This window comes from Epinephelus lanceolatus, chromosome 15, assembly GCF_041903045.1.
Source record: "Epinephelus lanceolatus isolate andai-2023 chromosome 15, ASM4190304v1, whole genome shotgun sequence".
Lineage (NCBI taxonomy): Eukaryota > Metazoa > Chordata > Actinopteri > Perciformes > Serranidae > Epinephelus > Epinephelus lanceolatus.
In genome coordinates this window covers 33,090,046-33,109,692 of record NC_135748.1, presented here as the reverse complement: position 1 = coordinate 33,109,692, position 19,647 = coordinate 33,090,046, and the positions used below count along the sequence as shown (strand labels likewise).

Genomic DNA, 19,647 nt, shown 5'->3' with positions numbered 1-19,647 from the left:
AATAGCATTTTATATTATATGTTTGCCAATATTTTAATATAAAGCAATAGCCTTAAGTACAAGTAAATATTCGGCTGCTAGTTTTCTCCTGTCTGCTGCTTTTTAGGTACAAAATTATTGCCACACGACATTAGAAAATACAGTGAAGCATTAAAATTAACACAATAACTTCTAACTTACACACTCAGTGGATGTCTGGATCAAACCGGAGCTGAGCCTGCATGTAGCTACTGTGAAAAATATCAAGAAATTATTATTATTATCATTATTATTGATAGATTTTTGTGAAAGGTCTTGCCGGGAGGTCTAACGTCAGTCCTGCAGCAGCAGCTGATGCCACCAGCAGCTCCTAACAGAAGAAGTGTGCGCCTGCAGGTTGAGCCGACATCTCCTTACACAGGAATTAAAGAAACACAGCGTCTTCTGGTGGCAGACACACTCATGTGGAATATTGTGATCAGTTTGATTCCACTGAGACTCTAAACCTGCCTTCATTGGTTCATTTATTAAAATACAATATGTAGATTTTTATTTACGTCTTCATTTAACTCTGAGTGATGCTGGTGCACCTTCAGCAGCAGTGTGAAGTCTCATGACTGCAGTGACATGCACATCACTGACAGTCACGCGGATCATCAGCCACAGTTGTGTATTTACAGGCTGCATGTTACAGCAGCATCATATGTGCCTATCTGCAGCGCTGCAAAGCTGCACCGGTCCAATCTAAACATCACACACACACACACACACACACACACACACACACACACACACATCACAACAACATATCCTGTCACTGCCTTACAATTATCTTTAATGAAGCAATAATATCATATAGTCCGAGGCTAAATATTACACTTAAAATAAATTGTCTGGATGATAGCCGAGGTGCACGCGCACACCTCGCAGGCCATATAATCACAGGCAATTAAAATTATAGCATGTTTCTGCATCCAAGGTAAACCTTGCGTATGCCTGCCTTAATTACGGAATTTCGCAAGACATTCTTAATCATCTAAATCAGTACCTTTCCCCTGTTCTGGCACACGGCTATTACGGCCAATTAGCGCTAATTAGTCCAAATGTTCCGGCTAATTCCTCAGAATAATGAGGACACTTTGAAGTGGCGGGTATGAGGCTACCGAGCCTTTGTTATCGAGGCTGCACGTTGTTGTTTAGGAACTGATTGGCGCGTGATATGATCCGGAGAGCAACTTCAGACAGGGGGAAGAAGTTCGTGCAATGAAAACTAAAATGGAAGTTGCTTACTGTTATTATTTCATATAAAATAAGATAATATTTTCTTATTAAAAGGTATAAAATGAATTGTAAATATTTATGTGTAAATGAAAACACCACAGGAAAAGCTACAGCCACACACTGTATGTACGAAAATATTATTTCAAGTGCAAAAATCAAATTCTATACCTGCTAATGAAGCACAAACTGTTGTCCAAAAGATAAATTAAAATATCCGCACATGTATCTCCATTTAACTCCAAGGGTATATCAAATAATAAATTATAGATTTCATTATGCTTCATCTGGGCTATTTTGCATTAAAACACGTAACATTTAAGGTCAACTTTAATATAAATAGTTATGTTAACTGTGTTATGTAATAATACCAAGCCTGCATCCTGCAAGAAAAAGTATAGGCCCTTTTAAATCTCATTGAAACAGGTTAAAAAGTAATAACTTTCTGACAGTGTTGCCTCCTCTGAGGATTGTTCCCCTTAAAACTTTGTCTGACTCTTTCCTGTGTCCTCACGTGACAGCTCTTACAACTTTTGTGCCACTAGAAAATGAGCTGCAGAGAAAAATGACCCTGAAAAGGAGATGACAAAAAGAGAAAAGCTTCACCATCACATCTTTCTTTTAGAGTTATCCATTAAATCACCTCACATTAAATAAAGATTTATGGTGCACACATTTAAAACTAAATATTAATCTGTTCCTCTGATCCTCCATCACATCAAACTCTAGCTACTCCACACAGTAAAACAAAAAGAGCTGGACTCATTAGAGGGCAAATACTTGAGCAAATACTGGCGCATGACGTCACGCCAAGCAGCGTACACGCGTCACCACGGGCGGCCATCTTTCTGCACCCAATCAACAGCAGTGTAGTATAGTGGGGGATTCAGGGAGTGTAAAAAGCATGGTGGGTTTTATGGCGCAGTGACGCGCGGCCTCTAGCGGATCACAGACTGAGTTCACCCAGAGAACTAACACGCACACCGTTCGGTCACTGTTACAGCAGGAAGTGAGACATGATACAGTGTGTTAGTGCGCCATCTAGTGTAGAGCTGGATTATGGACACATCAAAACCTGATTACACTCAGAGTATGATCAGTTTTTTAGGACTTTGCCTTAGTGTTTGGTGCATTAGACACAAGACGAAGAAATGAAGGCACAGAACTGCAAAGGAACATTACTATAGAACAGAAAAATACTTTCAATTTTTCGTTGTTGAACTTTGTTGTCCAAAACAAAATTGCAAATACTGCAACATTTCTAAAAGTCTTCTGATTTTTTCATTTTGTAGCTCTGCATGAATTTTCCTTGCTCCACACTCCAAGCTAGGAATGTCCTTGTTGTCTGTCACACCTCACTGGCCTTTATAAAATACTGTGATAATATGATAGTCCCAATGTCCTCAAATGAGTATTTTATAATTAACAGCATCTTAGCTTGTCACTGTTGCTAAAATTGATCAAATTTGTTGCCGTATTAAACCACAAACGTTATAAAGCACAAATAAACAAGTTCCAAGCATAACATTTGATCAGGTTTTGCACCTCGTCCACTTTTATAGTGTGATCGATGGTAGACTGGGCATAAAAGTGTCCACAAACGAGGACAACAGTTGTAGGTTAAGCAGAATGAAGTATAAGGTGCAGGAAACCCAAAATGTGATGTCCTCATATGAGTGTCTCAGGAGGACATAACTGTTTTAGAGTAAGAAAGGTGAACAGTTTCGTGCAGGATGTGCAGAAATATTGATCGGAAAAGTGCAAAAGTTCACAAATAAAATATAGAATGTAAGCATTATTTGAAAATTAGAAAGATGTCACTACAATAACAGCTTGAATGTTATATTCATGACAGTTACAGGCTAAAGAAGGATACCAGCTGTTATTAAACAAATACATCTTGTGTATTATATGTTAAATACTTAATATTGAATGTTGTACTTGTGTACGATCACACATTATGTTATACTTCCTTATACTATACCTTATATTCCATACTATATTATGTTACTGTGTTAAACTGTGGTACATTATAAACTACATTTCTATTATTTTTCTATATTAATACAGGCAAACTCCAATAACAGGTAATCATATGTGTTCGTCTGGCATTTACATGTACTGTACCTCGCTGACTTTGCTGCTGCTCATCACATCACTGTCATTTTTGATTTATAATTTGGTCTTTAATTGTTTTGTATATATATTTTTACTTTTATCATTTAGTTTTATACACCTTGTTATTTATTTTTTATCATTCTTGGTTTATCTGTTCTCATTTGTGTCCTTGTGCTGCTGCAACAACCATATTTCACCTCTGGGGGCCCAAAAAGGTTTCTTATCTTATTTTGTGGACAGTATGTAAAGCGCATGTTTTATTTGATTGGTTGTTTTTACATGTTTTGGTGCCGTCAAAGCCACCCAGGGGTTTTCAAATTTAAACCTCATTAGCTGCACTTTTGGTCTGACCTTTGACCTTTGAAAAAACACACAAAGACTCCCGAAGTTCTTAAGTGTTTGTTTTTAGTTTCTCACAACTGATCAGATGCCATCTTTGTTTATTAGCATCAGTTTGGTATATTCAAAAATTTGTTTCCCATCCCCCAAAATATGTGACGTTACACAGCCTGTTGAGACTCTAAAAAGATAAGGGGAAAATTATACCTTTAACTTTAATGTTGAATAAATTCTAGGGCACAAAAGTGTGTTTTCAAGATCTCTGCCACTGATTCTCAATTATTGTAGCAAATTCTGGATTTAAGAAGTTGTTTATGAGCTATTTAGACATTTTATGATGTTTTCATGTAGAAAAAAAGACAAGTAATGATTAATAAGTATTCCTAATTGTATTAAAATATGTCTTTACGGGTGGCCACTAGATCACCTGGCTGAGTGGGTACAAAGGCTTTGTCTTTGTCGCAGCAGCCATGTGTTCGATTCAAACTCCGGCCCATTTGCTGCATGTCATCCCCCCTCTCCCTCTGCCCATTTCATGCCAGACTTTCCTATCTGATAAAGGCTAAAATTCCCCAAAACTTAAAAAAATGTGTTTAAGCAGTTTCCATGTTTAGTCCGAGATGTTTCAAAAACAGGGTGTTAACCCAGAAGTTAATTTAAACACAACGTGCAATTTTCTTATTAAAGTTGATAAAGTTTTATTGTTTCAAAAATTACAAATGTTTACCTTTATTAATAAGTACTTTCTGTAGAGTGTAAGGTGTGATAAACATCATTGAAAGTCAGCATGATTCTCAACTATTGCTCAATGCAGAGGTTCCCAACCTGGAGCATGACCGCTGAAGGCATCACATTAAATCTGAGGATTCTCATGTTGATATTTCCTCCTTTTTTTCCTGATGTTTGAGACACCAGAGACTTTAATCTCTTCTTTTCTCTAAAATGTATCATATTAAACACTAAAAGAAATAAAAATGTAATGTTTGTTGAGTTGCTCACAACCATGAATACATACAAACTGCAGCTATGAGGGCCAAATAATTGCTTTTATAAAGTGGTCACAACCCAAAGATGTTGGGAAATGGCTCACTGTAAAAACACACTCACTTGTTAACAGACTTTTCAATGGCCCGGACATCAGTGACGTACTTTAATCTAAAAATAAATTAAAAATCATGTGAAACACCAGAGAAAAGGAGAAACATAAGTAATCTTAATGGACTTGTTTTTCAATTTTTGTTGCATTTATCCCCCTAAAATTCAACATTTGCTTAACAGATCAGAAGTTTATATCTTAACATGAACCACTTCACTCTGACTTGACTTCATCATCCAAACTGTCATATTTTGCCACTAGTACTGTTGTATTCTGACTCTGAGTCTATAGAATCAAACATTTCCTCTCATTCAGCTGCAGCACATCTCTCAGAGCTCTGAATCAAACTCAAGTCTCACTTCAAAATAGTTCAGAGCTCACTTTTATAGGCTAACACAAGTTAATGAAAGGCTAACTTAGCTGTTGGTATTGCACATTATGTACCCACAAACCTATAAGCTGCAGTTGTTCTTTAAATACCAAATAATTTAAGTCTACAAACTAAAATAAAGTTTTAGGGCTGCTGTGAAGCTGTGCCTACTTAGAGCAACAAAAAAGTTTATCTTGGTGTGTCGATACAATAGACAACCAGGAAAGGATGGCAGAGGAGATATCCACACACCACCTTTCTTTTTGCATTGATCTCAGCCTGTGAACATTTTTTGTGGCTGTCCAGCCCAGTTTCATTGGTGTACCTGTATCTCCCATACCGTCCTTTATAAACTAAAACAAAACATCTCTGTACTCTTAAAGCATCTGTTGTTGATGCTGCAGATAAAATTTTGACGAAAACCAATTTTCTGTTTCTAAAAGAGCCTTTAATTGCAGGGATGCAGGACGAAAATGTTTATCATGACAAGTAGCCAGTTTCTAAGGATATAATCATTATATTTTGTGAACTCTGTATCCCACTGCACAAGATTTTACACAATCACACTGTTTGCAAATGACAAGCTATGACAAAGATTTTGTAGGGTACAATCTTTATAAGAACATTAGTGTTTGAAATGCCTACGTCTAACATCAAAAATCTAGCCAATAAATTATCTTAAAATCAGTCTCTAACTCAGAGGGCCATTAGGATCTAATACGTATTTGCAGCAAGTTACCAAAACTCCTCCTGTGGCCTCGTTTATGTGGACCTTATAACTTCCCTGAAAGGGGCCCTGGCACAGGCCAGTGAGTAAAACTATAGGATGGGCCGGCTAATACAAGCCCATCCTTTTCAGACAATTCCTCTGACCAACTTAAAAAACCAATGGCAACCTCTAAAAGCCTGTCTTTGTCACCCTTAAACCCCAAGATGCTCTAAAACACCATTGTGCAGTTAAACCTCATAAATTTGTCGCAGGGACTGATTAAACATCACGGGAATTGAAACACTAAAGATTTTGTCTCGGTCCCTTTTGGGCGAGGGACAATGGTCCATTCACGGGGAGACACGGAGACAAAAAGAGTGTTTAAGGGGAGATGCAGCGAGCTGAGGGGTTCGGCCAGTCCCCTCCATATGTGATACAAGGTGGCCCCAGCGAGGGGGACAAAGGACCAGGTGACAGGGACGATGGGCTGCAGGGTCACAGGACGAGCAAACAACATTACAAGGGGCGTGAAAGCAGAAGACCCCCCTCGTCACTGATGAAATACTGACATGATTTTAAACACTCGGGCATATTTTTCATGGTGGAACATTAAATGGGAGCAAGGACGGATTTGTCTCAGAGTATGTCTCACTTTGAGGATACGGCATCCATTACTATGGGCAGAGTTTCTCTCAAGTCTGTTTTTAACAGCACAAATAACTTTCAATTGAATAATCTTTTAATAACTGCTGTGTCTTTTGCTAAACAGCCAAAACCATCTAAATAAACGCGTCTTTTTCCTGCATATTTCTGGCTATAAAAGCATCTTGCTCCTCAGCATCAACTGTCCTGATACAGTGAAATAATATAAAGATTAGATCTTGAAGAAAGTCGATCATCCAGTTTTTATTCAGAGCCTGTTGCACCCTTTAAAAAATCATATCCTCTTCAGACCTACAGTACACAAACCGAGCCGAGTGTGACAGCAGTATTTGTCCCACTTGCTTTAGAATAACAAAAGTTAATTGTATAAAAGTGAAAAGCACCCAAGACAACAACAGGGTGCTGCAGTGAAAGAGGCTGTAATGTTTACTGGGTATTCTTATGCTTAACCAAATCCAGTCCCTTTTTACAAGTGATGTTTGCTCAGCTTTTGGGTGCATAATTAGGTTTTTTTTTAACATTATAAAAGCCTCCAGGCTCCTGTCATGACCTGTTACATATTTTACATTTTATAAATTAAATTTATTTCAAATTAAATATAATTTGAAAACACTAAAGAAAATAAATATAAATATTAAATAATATTATTATTAGATAAATATTTTTAGGAGCAGTTAAAAATGAGAATCTAAACTTTAAAAAAAGGAAAAAATTAAATTTAATAAAATAAAATTTGTTTGTGTGTCTATTTGTTTGCAGAAATGGATACAGCCAAATTTGGGGGGCTAAACTTGCAACAACAAAAAAATGCACATTAACCAGGAAATGTATCATACAAAATATGAGAAACTTTATTAATTATTTCGTTCACAAAAGAAACAAGTTTATACAGTTAAAGAAAGTCTCCTTAAAGACAACAAATAACATTATATTTTCCTTCAAACATTCAGGCTAATAGTGGCTTTGCTGCTATTCTAACACCGCCTACAGCCTACTGCACCTCATCTGTCTTCATACGAATATTAACAGCTTCACATACAAATACATTATCTCACCGGATAATTAAAACTCTACAGGCTACACCAGTAAGCCCATGTATGAGAAAATATTATCAGCATTTTAAAAAAAATAGTAAAAATATCAAAATAAAATGTGCAAAATATAAATTTGTTCTATAGAGAAAATCTAAATGTTTAAGTTGCTCGAAAATTTTGCAAAACATTCAGAAAACATTTGATGCAATTCTAAATGAGTTTGTGCATTGAGATGTGACATGAGGCCTTCACTTGTTCACTTGAAAGAGTTAAAGTGGACCGAGTCGCTCCAAAAGTCTCTCCACGCGAATCTGGAGGCCGCCGCGGTGGGAAAGTGCTGGTGGTACCTCGGAGGGAGCGCGACGTGGGACGGATGCTGCAGAGACGGGTAGGCTAAAGGAAAGGCCTGTGATGGAGGCAAACAGCCAGGTTTCTCCGTGTCAAGTAAGCAGGTGTGAAAAGGTTTCCCGTCCCGGACCAGGATGGGAACGACGACCCGGCGCAGCAGCGGAGGCTGCGGTATCTCCACGTCCTGCAGCGCTCCCTCCGCCCGGCCTCGCTTCATCTTGTAGCGGTGGTTCTGGAACCAGATCTTCACCTGGGTCGGGGTCAGGCTGAGGAGCCGGGCCAGCTGCTCTCTCTCCGGGCCGGAAAGGTAGCGCTGCTGACGGAAGCGCCGCTCCAGCTCCAGGGTCTGGGCCTTGGAGAACAGCACTCGGCGCTTCTTGCTCTTCTTGCTCTTGTCGGGCTCCGAGTCCTGGGACGAGTCATCCGGCTTGGTCGAGTCGGGGGAGGCCTCGAGACTGCCTTCATCAGAGGCTGTACAGATAAATAATGCAGGTTAGTCCAAATTCATACAGAAATATAAGCATATATTACGCATTTTAAGCATCCATCTATCTATCTGTCTGTCTGTCTGTCTGTCTGTCTATCTATCTATCTATCTATCTTATTAGTAAGCTATTAAAATAAAAATAACACATCCAACTATCTAGATAATGGCTCCTTATGATTTAAAAATAAAGGTACAAGCTGTCTCATAAATAAAAATATAAATATTTCCAGGGTTGAGTGAATAGATGATGGATATTTCAATCATTTGCATTCATCGGTGGTTTTAAAATGCACTTACATATGCAGGGGCTCTGGTCGCACTCCATCCAGGAGCTGAACGGAGAGCTGGAGGAGCAGGAGGAGTAAAGCGGGGAGGACCGCGGCGCAGCCTCCGCATCCCGCTCAGGCAAATCCAGGATGCTCCTGACGGAAAAACTGAACTTGGTCGGTGTTGCCATCGCGTCCGTGCGTGCAATCCCGGGGTTTGCTTTGCGTTAACAAGTATGTTTATCCAAATAGGAAGGAAAAGAAAACCGCAGCAGATCCTGTCCACTTTACGCGCTGTCCAAACACCGTGTGCGCTGCGCTCAGTGTTTACACAAACAGCACTCCATAAGCTGCAAACACAAGGCTGCTCCGCTTATAAAGCCTCCTCCTACCGCTGAGTACCTGAAAGGCTGGAGTGCTGTCACCCAATGACGGTAGGTGCGGAGCAAGAAGAAACCTTCAACAATGAGCGAAGGAAACACTCGTCACCATTACAGATTCGTCCCGTACCGTCAAACTGGGGAACAGATAATGGTGATTGTTGGAGCTGAATCACGTCTTGGGTGGCAACTGACAACAAGAGCTCGACCCATCATCAAACTCCCCCCACCCTCCTCATCCTCCTCCTCCTCCCCTGTGCTCGCCCAAACAACGTGTCCAACATTTGCATACAAAGTGAGCAATTAGCGTGATGCCCGCGAGTTGGTTTAACTAATGCGTCCATTAGAGGTGGATCAATTGCAGGCGTGAGAAGTTTGGACGTTTATGGATGGTGCAGGAAATTCCTTTGAAATATTTAGGAAACAGGCAAAAGGAAATTCTTTCTTTGCGAGTTTGTGGATGATTTATGATGATGTGACAAATTTAAAAAGGGCAACACTTTATTTTAACATGTAGCAAATGGTTTCTGACACACTTTGCTGTTGTTTAAAGCAAATATAAGAGTTTATTAGTGTATTTACTAACAGCTATAACGCCTCCTGTTGGTACTCTGAAGTGGAAGCTGGTGTATTAAAGTAAATAAATAAATAAATTACTAATAATATATATCATTATAGTAAAACACACTGTATGTTTTAGGAGACGTTATAATTGTACTTGTGGTATTATACGCGTATATAAATGTTACATAAGGGCGTTAAACTTACAAAAACATGATAATAATTGTATTACAAAGGCTAATTAATTGCACAATAAATACCTTTTATGCCTAACTTGAAGTTCCAAACATGCCTGATTCAGCCTCTGATAAATTAAAGCAGTGATTGATGACTTTTGACAGGATTTAATTAATTGGTTATCAAGATAAATGATCGATAATCCATCATGTTTCACGCGCAAAAATTAAAAGGAGCACCCTGGCTTGTATTGCATTATTTTTTATTGATTTTTATGGCTTTAATTTAATATTTAAAATTATTTGTATTGTTATGTTCAGTCATTTTCAATCCAAGCTGACGCCTACAGGCTGATCTGCACATATAAAACACATTAAATGCAAAGCGTGAATCCAGCCGTATGTGGGGGTGTTTTTAACCCCCGTATTTGATATTGATATCGACCCTCATCCACTTCAGCGAGGCGCATGAGGCCGGGGATGAGAGTGGTGGTGGTGGTGGTGGAGGTGGTGGTGTTCATGCCTCCCCAGTCGTCCTGGGTGGTCGGACGAGAGGGAACACAAATACATGCCAACCAGAGGAGGGGAACAAAAGGGGAAAATGTAGCCCCGCGTCCGAGACCCGTTGGAAGCATTTGTTCCAGTCAAGATTTTGCATTTGTTCAGTCCCGCAATAATGCCTGATTGACGCCCCGGCACAATGTCCTTTAACTTTGCAGGATAAATCCGAGCTTGTTCCGTGTTGTCATGGTTTTGAATGGAGCTGAATAGGATCTGGGACACTATCTACTGCTCCGCGTCTACTGCCGCCAAGTCTATAGTCCCGAGCAATATTACATGTGTGATTCAGGACGTATTAAACTCCTTTTAGGTTTCCAGCAAAGTCGGTGACCTGTATCATCAGCCCAAAATGCTCACACATCAACATTTATCTAGTTTTTACGCACATTACGCACAAGCGTTTCCTCGCAAAACAAACACTGTAAAGGCACTTTAAAGATATCACCAAAACTAAAAGGACTGACTTCCGCTTGCAGCATCATGTCTGTGTACACAGCAGCCTCCCAGAGGTTGACAAACACCAGCGGATTACAGTACGGCAGGTTTGCTGGAGTGGGTAGTTTACAGAGGGCACTCGATTGGAGAGCAAAAACACGCAAAGGCAAAGAAAAGTCATGTCCAAAGAGCGGGAATTTCTCTGTCCACAATGACCCAGCAGCCACTTAATCTATTTAACACCCAGCCAGAGAGGGTCCTCTGCAGCTCCCAAGAGCTCTCCACTGCCAAATATTTACTCTGTTGTTCAGCTCTCCATTCCCAATCCCTTCCTCAGACAAATGGAGATTTTTTTCTCACATGGTTCTGGATTAAGCAGCTGACAGTTTGAACATTTTAGACCTCAGTGCATATTTTACAAGCTGATGAACAAGCCTACAATTCAAGTGATTTACTCCAACGTTGAAATAATATATATAAAATTTCGGATATTTAAGTGTCCCTTCACTTCCTTCACTCCAAAATGTGTTCAGCGTATTGTTGGATGTTTGAGCTCCACTGTGCAGAATGTGCAGAGTTTGACAGAAACGTTCATCTGCTGATGAAGGAAAGTTTCTCTGTGCCCTTATATCTGAGTTCAAGAGATAAGGGTATGACTTTATGACATCACAATAAATCAGAAAGCTAATCAATAAAGGTCCATTAAGTAACTTACACAAGTGAGATGAGGAGACTTGAAACCGTCAGTTTTAGTCAGTTGACAACTGATTTTAAGAAGTCCAAAACATTTTTGACATTTTTGAGAAGGACAGAATCAAAATAAATAAGTTAAAATATCTTAATAAAACAGTTTGACCACTAAATATCAACTTTTGGATGAATATAATGTTGGTTTAACTTAATTAAGTTTTTCTAGGTCAAAGCAAATCACGTTGGTTGTACTAAACTAATTGAGTTTGTCAGATCATGAAAGCCTTGCAGGATTGACTACTCAAAAAGATATATGCAAATTGTTGCCTTAATTCTTTTTAAACTGAACCAGTGCATTATTTTTTTGATCAGTGAACAAACACTGAGAATAGATTTTCGAGTGAAATAGGAGACATTGGGTGTCTAGAAATCAAAAAAAATTAAATAAAAAATATCTGTGTATTCATAGATTCTGGATTTTTCAGTGAAGAAGAATGAGTAGACGAAATTTTACGAATCTGAAAGAATTTGAACTTGTGCAGAAACTAAATCAGACAAGATTATTATTCAAAACAGAGTATTTTTGTACTGTACGTCCTCAAACATTGCTAGAGGTGATCTTTAATAATCAGGCAAAGCCCCAGTCACGTTTCAAAACTGTCATATCCATACAGTAATTTAACATCTCACAGTTACTCAGTGTTTGTATTAGACGTTCACTGTCCTTGATGTCATGTAATTCATCATTTACTGGATCATTCAACTCATATTTATAAACTTCTTAAGACCCTTGTATATTCGCTTGATTTCGTTGGCGCTTCTAAATGAATAACTATAATGTTTTGTTTGTAGCGCACTTTTCAACCAAGGAGCACAATGTTCTTTCCACTACAGGACAAAAGCATTAAACACAATTTCACATATAAGAACACCACCATAAAAAGAAGGTTACATAACCTCCACTCATAAATGTGAAAAAACAATCAACAGTAGCACTATAAACTAACATATGGTTCTCACATGACAGAGCTGTATTATATGTACAAACAAGTCTATAAATATATATTTTTTAAAATAAGATTTAAAAGTTGAGACTGTTTCAAAGCAGAGGTGGTAGTGTAGCAAAAGTTCACTCACCACATTAGCATGGACTCTGGAGGAGCCAAATGCCAAACCCCAAAAGATTTAAGAGGTCTTTTTGGGCAGTATGGAGTCCACAGTTCTCCAGTGTTTGACTCTGCAAATCTTGTGAGATTCCAAAATGGATCTAAGAAATTGGTAACTGGTGCAAAGAAGCTAAAGCTGGAGAGATATGAGAGGAGTGTTTAGTTTTACTCTGTAGTGGGGCTGCAGAATTCTGCACAATCTGAAACTGAACCTCAGCCCGAGCGTTATAAAAAGAACTTCACAGATTTAACATTGCACTCCTGTAACACTGATGTACTCCAAATACTTCTCCGCCCGGATGATCACTTGTATATCAGTTACTTCCCCTACACTGAATTTATGAAGAAAACTTTGCTTTTCTCGTGTCTTCACTGTGAACAAAAAATCCAAATTCAGAATTTAAAGGAAAAAAAAATCGTAATGAGCATGAGACCTGGATTATACTACATGAGTTGTGAGAGTTTGTAGACAAATGTTTTGATATAGTTGTGCCTATGTTAAGTGTGGACCTCTATGACCTCAATTCATCAAGAATTTTCTCAGTTTTTTGGATTCTTCGTTCATCGTGGAGGCATGACAGAAAAACAATACTTTCTTACCTCATTAAAAATATAATACGAGGTGAATAACTGACATAGAAATTATCATTTGGGAGGTGAAGTATTCCTTTTAAAAAAGGATCAGAATCAATGCAGCAGAACCAGAGGCTTATTTTAATCCAATCAAAACCACAATGCATCTTAACCACCAACAATTCACTCAGAGATTCAGGTGTATTATGCTAATAGTTGCTAATTTTAGCCGCAAACAGCTAGCTTCCAGCAGAGATGAGACGCAGGCTAAACAGTCTGGTAAACTCACTTGTTTCTAACTCCACACCACTAGATTTATTTTACTTTTTAAACCAGTCTTCAGACTTAACCAATGATAAATTGGAGCCACAACATACAGCATAACTACCCAACAGCTCTAAACAGACCAGAGGTGAAATACTCAGACGGATGTCAGATACTGTAAGTGCCTTTAGTACTTATTTTCTTTCCACCACTGAAACAAACTTTGATTTCTTCTTTAACACAAGTAAACAAGGCATTATAAAAGTCCAGCTGTGAAGATGTGAGTGTGAATATCTTCTAATATTTTGCCTTTGCTTAACTGTTTTTATCGTGAAACACTGAAGTGCTGTATAAATACATCTTTAAATAGTATAATATCAATGTCTTTTAACCAAACATGCACAGCGACTGTGAGTTTGCAGTTTCTGAGTGAACCACAGACAAAGCTAAAGCTCAGGATGTTTATCTGATCTCAGTCTGACTGATTATCTGTCACCTAAACACCCACAATGACCCCTCTGTTACTCCTCGGTGCAGTAATGGAGGCTCAGTGTAGCATGATGCTCCAGCAGCTGCACCTGCCGCTGGTGTCCTCTCCCCTCTCACAGTCCTGTAAATACCATTAGCATTTTGGAGAGGGGCAGCAGGGGGGATAATTAGTTGGCAGACACATCCCTCTCTCTGCAGTAAACTGGGGTCTTGTGACACTGCTTGATCATGTAGCAGCTGTGTGTGTGCTGCTCAGTGACAGTGTGTCCAAAAAAGTCAGGTTTGTTTGTACGGTGCTTTAAGAGACAAACCTTTATGTGTACCAACCAGATAGTCACAAAAGAAGTTACAAAACAGAGGACGAGTGGAACATCGACAGGAAAGTTCTGATATTTTGGAAATAGAGTGTGTGTTTAAAAGTACAAATTAAGAGCAAAGGCCTTTAAAGCAACACGCCACACTCTGGGAAAAGCCGATTTTTAAGGAGAATAATTTGATATCTTAGGAGAACTACTCCACAGTCTTACTGCTCAGTTTTATATCATGAAATCCCATTACTTTTTAATTGTTTTAGTATTGAATTTAGGAGAGAAAAATCAAGAATAAACTGACCTGATGTTCTGTGCATGCATCACAATGAATTATCAATATTTTATCTCTATTACCAAATAATAAAGTCAGCAGTGATTGGTCATTGCTCCACTTAGAAACAGTGTGTGTGATGAAACAATGATACTGTAATTTTTTAACTCAGTGTGGAGAAAAACCCCACACACATATGCACAAGTTAAAGAGTTTTTCAAAGAATAATGAGACATTTCTTACTTTGAAGCTGAGTCGATGCTGCACCTGCCATCATCATAGCCTGTCAGTGTCGATAGGAGTCCCAGTCAACTGATGAAATCCGAGTCATGCTGTTGTCATCTTTGAAGGAAATGTATGAAAACACACGCTGTAAGTATAGAATATGTACCTTGAAAAGATTTACCCACTGTCTTATTCATAAGGACACCAAGAAATAAAGTTTCAGCCTGTATTAAAGGTCCCAAATTATGCTCACTTTCAGATTCATACTTGTATTTGGGGTTTCTACTAGAACACACTTACATGATTTAATGTTCAAAAACACTATTTTTCTCACACTCTAACTTTTTTTGGCTTTTGCCTTTATTTGACAGGACAGCATTTAAGCATGAAATTGGGACACAGAGAAGGGATGACATGCAGCAAAGGGGAGCCGCTCTACCCACTGAGCTACTGGACGCACCAGAAACACCGCCTGTCTCTTTAAGTCCCCCTCCCCTCTGCTCTGATTGGTCAGCATTTCCCAGTCTTCCACATCCGCTCCCAGTGTGTCTGCACCACAGACTGTAAATACAGATGGATGTTAAAAAACTTCCCAAAAGTGAAGCCAAAACATCTCTATCACCCCCTGGTGGCTGGCTGCAGCACAGGTCCTAAACCCTGCCCTCTCAATGTTAGCAGATGAGATGTGGGCCAAACTAAAGTACACATTATTTTAGATTTTTTTTTAACACCGATTGTTGTTCAAGTGTTAATTTTTCTTTTAAGTTTGTTTTTAATTAGTTAATTGGTGCTACAAAAAAAGAGGTTTGATTTCACGATTGATAGTGTGTGCCAATCAGTGTGCTCACAATCAATAGTGCTGGTCACGATAGGTAAGACAGCGGTAACTGGATACCACAGAGGTCGCTGCTGCACAGACTCTACCTCCAAATGACATCATCAGCATGAGATGGTAGCAGCCATATCCGGGATATTTTAGCTTCATTTTTGTACAGTGGGGGTAAGTGGAGACACGTTGTCCATCTTTATTTACAGTCTTTGCTCTGCATCATGATTACAGCTGGGGAATGACTGTAACAGCACTGTGGCTGCAGTTTCTACATTTAGGGCCCGCACACATGGTGCATCTTTAACCGCCTAGAAAACGCAAGTTGGGCGCCGGGTGCTACTCTGTGCCAACTTTCAAGTTGTGTCTGAGGTTGCTAAGTGATTATAACCAGCCCTGTATCATAGTCTACTTACCAGAAGTCCTGAGCGCAGAGCTGATCTTCCAGTTCTTGTTTTGCAGTGTCTATTAGGGTTAAAACAGGGGTGTCAAACATATGGCCTGTGGGCCAGAAGTGGCCCGCAAAAGGGTCCAATCCAGCCCAATGGATGACATCTAGTGTTCATGTTAATCTGTACTTGTAATTCTTTACACAAAAAGGGAAATATTGGAGCTGATGGTACTTAAAGGTTTCTGTGCGATGGTTTTATTGGTCCGGCCCATCTGCGATCAAACTGGGCTGTATGTGGCCCATGAACTAAAATGAGTTTGACTCCCCTGGTTTAACATATTGTCATGGGATGGATGTAAAGCTCTGGTAGCCCTGCACTAGAATGAGCAATTTCTTCTCCATACATATCACAGACTGATAGACGGGGAAGATATCTGCTGGCCGTGGTTGGTCGTTCCTTGTCACATGATATGCTGTGCCCGCTGCTGCGTTCCAACAGTTGAATTCTTTTTACCTCAGAGTGCAGCCGTCGCACCCTGAAAAGATGGCGCATGGGAACGTTTGTGTGCTGTGACGGCGTTGCTCCGGCATTTGGGCGCACCTTTAGCGTGTCTACATAGAAAACAATAAATTTAAGGGTGCAAAAACGCAGCATGTGTACGGCCCTTTATATAGCATAGTTGTGACATCACAACTCAAAGGAAGTCCTGATGGCTTGTTTAAAAAGGCACAGTGTCTGAATACAGACTCTGTGCCTTTTACTTTCACAATATTTATAGCACATATATATATATATATATATATATACATGGAAATCTGACCCTTTGTAAAATGGGAACTTTAACTTCATAATGAAATATGGTTTCAGCTAACAAGAAGTCTCACTGCACTCACAACTGTCTATAATGTCAATATAATGCACTGAAGCAAAGAAATGAAAGTTCACTTACATGCATCAGAACAGGCTCTTCAGAAGATCTGCAGCTCCTGAACCTCAGATGATGGTCAGGATTGAATTTCTGCAACAAGGACAGCATTCATCATTCATCAATACTGTTTATTTTGTAGTAAGAACATTAGCAAATGGCTACAACAATATTCTTTACTTTCTATCTGCAAACATTTGATGAATAAGTAAACCTGATTTATTTGTTTTATAATGCATTGACTGGAAAATAAAGGAACAGTTTCACTAATGCTGTTACTTTTGATACATTCCAGACTTTATGACACAAGCTTGTTTGGAGGTAAAAAGGTGTTGTTCATCATAACTCCCATGCACAACAGTTTCTGTTCTCTACCTGTTTCAGTCCTGTTCCAAACTGAGATGCACTGTAAAAACAGGATGCAGGTATCAGTCACTGTCTTCATGGTGCTGACAGTCTCTGAACATACTGACCATCCTGAAACAAGACACAAAACAATATCTTTGACTCTCTCTTCCTGAACACAAAACCTGTAACTTCTGAGCACAAACAGCAGCTCCAGACTCTGAACTGTCTTTGTTACATTTGACTTGTTGGACATGTGTGGAGCTTGTTTGCCCTCTACAGGACACACATTAACACTGACAGGCAGACCCCTCACATGTGCCCTCCTTCAGCCTTTTACCAACCAACCAACCAAACAACCACACACTGTGGGTGGAGCTGAGTTAATCGCTGTTGGCAAACAGATGTGAAAGTGTCTTTTTTTGGTCATTTGGCTGCAATAAAGATAGTCTGTACCTGTTGTTCTTTATTCTAAACAGCCTGTTGTGTAACTGAGGGACGAGCTGTGAACTCAGACGGAGAATATTATCTGCAAGGATGAAACAGGATCCTTTATGTCTGTAGTGCTGCAGTTAGTGTTCAGCGCCCTAAGGACACTGTAGATGCTGATAGAGGGGAAACTGCTGCTGACCATCCAGATCTGCACATGAACATGCACAGGCTCAGTCACTAAGGCTGCTAAAGGCTTACAGGGCACCTCCAATGTCGGATCAATTAATCATTAATTTGATAATCAGTAGAACTTTTCATTTCAAGGTGCTTCACAAGTGAACAGTGGTGGAAGAAGTATTGAGATAATTTACTTTAGTAAAAGTGGCATGATGTTCTAAGTGAGTAAACAGGTAAAAAGTCCTGAATTCAAATAAGCATTAGGATAAAAACATGTTTAAAGTAAAGTAAAAAGTAATGTGTGTTATATTTATCATAAAGGCCTTTTAATATATGTCTGGTTAATTTAATTGATGAGGAAGCAGCATTTAATGTTGTCAAGGGAGAGCTAGCTTCATCAGCTGTTGGGGTTTAATCTATAACATTTCATAATTTCATCACATTTACATCTTGATCTGAGAGTAACCATAGCTGTGATATAAATGTTGTGGAGTAAAATGTACAATATTTTCCTCTTAAATGTAATGAAGAATAAGTATGAAGTACCATAAAATATAATAAAACACTTAAGTACAAGTATCTTCAAAGTGTACTGATGTACAGTACTTGAGTAAATGGATTTAGTTACTTTCTTTTATAACAAATGACGGGTAATTTCATCGATTAAAAGAACTCGGATTAACACTTTTTTTTGAGAAGACGTTTGACAAATAAAAGCAGATTTGCCTGCAGAATTTCAAAGAAACATTAAGATAAATACATATATGCATGAAGAGAGATGTAAGTCTGCATTAAAATGAAAAAGGTTGAAATTTAAAACAGGGGGAAAAGGGGCAGTAACAGAAAAATAAAATATATCTTGGCTATATTTAACCTCATAGACTATTAGAAAAGCTTCTTCACAGCAGCAGTGAAAGACAGTTTGTGTAAGACTTTACTTAATTTAATTTTATGATACTTTAATTTTATGATACTTTATTCTTCCACTACAATTCAGCTGCAAAAACTGTACTTCGTACTCTACTACATTTATTTGACAATTGGAATTTACTTACTTTACAGAATAAGAAACAAACAAAACAGAGGGCTGTATAAAGCAGGTCAAAGTCCAGTGTGTAGGAGTTAGGGGCATCTAAATGGTGTATAATATTTGTAGTGACTTTTTAACAAAACTTAATGTCTACACAAGCCACTGAGGGGCGCTCCTGTTAACTTGTTCCGGAAGCGTGTTCTGGGCTCAAGTGCGCGTTACCTCTTTGGATTTGGCGATACAATCATTATCATAATAATAATCACATGCTCACCATAACACAGAAGGGACAGCATTGTCCATGTGTCATCAATATTCCGTCCAGCAATTCAGTTTCACACCAACACTTAAAGCTTTTCAACAAGCTTCTTCAAGTCGGTCAAAAACTGTTTGCTTCTGGTTCCACACACCTGATTCTCAATACCTGGAAGTTACCTATGTGCCCTTCACACATGGGTGCTCCCCCCTGTGGTCCGTTTAAGAACTGCATGCGTATATTTATTTTTACCTTGTTTTTACCTTGTTTAGATAAGGACAGAATAAACAAACAAACTATATCATGGCTCCGAAACCAGTTGTTAATGGCGGGAAGACATGAACAGTTCAATACATATCCCCACCACCTCACACGACCCCCAACTGGGTAAGCTGTAAAGGAAAATGAATGAATGAATGAATTAATGAAAATTTGTGCTTTTCTTACCTTAAAATGAGTCGTTAATATCTACATA

The 19,647-nt window shown here is 38.8% G+C and overlaps 1 protein-coding gene and 1 long non-coding RNA gene across 2 annotated transcripts in view; both read right to left on the bottom strand.

Moving 5' to 3' along the window:
* Nucleotides 1-17,405, bottom strand: part of LOC144467093 (uncharacterized) — a 47,949-nt gene extending 30,544 nt beyond the window's left edge. The window contains exons 1-3 of the long non-coding RNA XR_013493456.1: nucleotides 17,308-17,405; nucleotides 16,957-17,025; nucleotides 14,808-14,906 (exon numbers count right to left, since the gene is read on the bottom strand). This is a non-coding gene — a long non-coding RNA (uncharacterized LOC144467093). The remainder of the gene's footprint in view (nucleotides 1-14,807; nucleotides 14,907-16,956; nucleotides 17,026-17,307) is intronic.
* On the bottom strand, nucleotides 7,407-9,233 carry nkx2.9 (NK2 transcription factor related, locus 9 (Drosophila)). Its single transcript, XM_033642196.2, has 2 exons — nucleotides 8,719-9,233; nucleotides 7,407-8,405 (listed from the first exon to the last, which is right to left on the bottom strand). The coding sequence occupies exons 1-2, from the start codon at nucleotides 8,876-8,878 to the stop codon at nucleotides 7,843-7,845; spliced, it is 723 nt and encodes a 240-aa protein (XP_033498087.1). The 5' UTR covers nucleotides 8,879-9,233; the 3' UTR covers nucleotides 7,407-7,842.
* Nucleotides 17,406-19,647: the final 2,242 nt, after the last annotated feature.

Excerpts from the sequence above, each read along its gene's own strand:
- nkx2.9 (XM_033642196.2), bottom strand. The coding sequence starts at position 8,878 with ATGGCAACACCGACCAAGTTCAGTTTTTCCGTCAGGAGCATCCTGGAT. Across the intron at positions 8,406-8,718 it reads CGACCAGAGCCCCTGCATAT|CCTCTGATGAAGGCAGTCTC; the intron begins GTAAGTGCATTT and ends TTATCTGTACAG.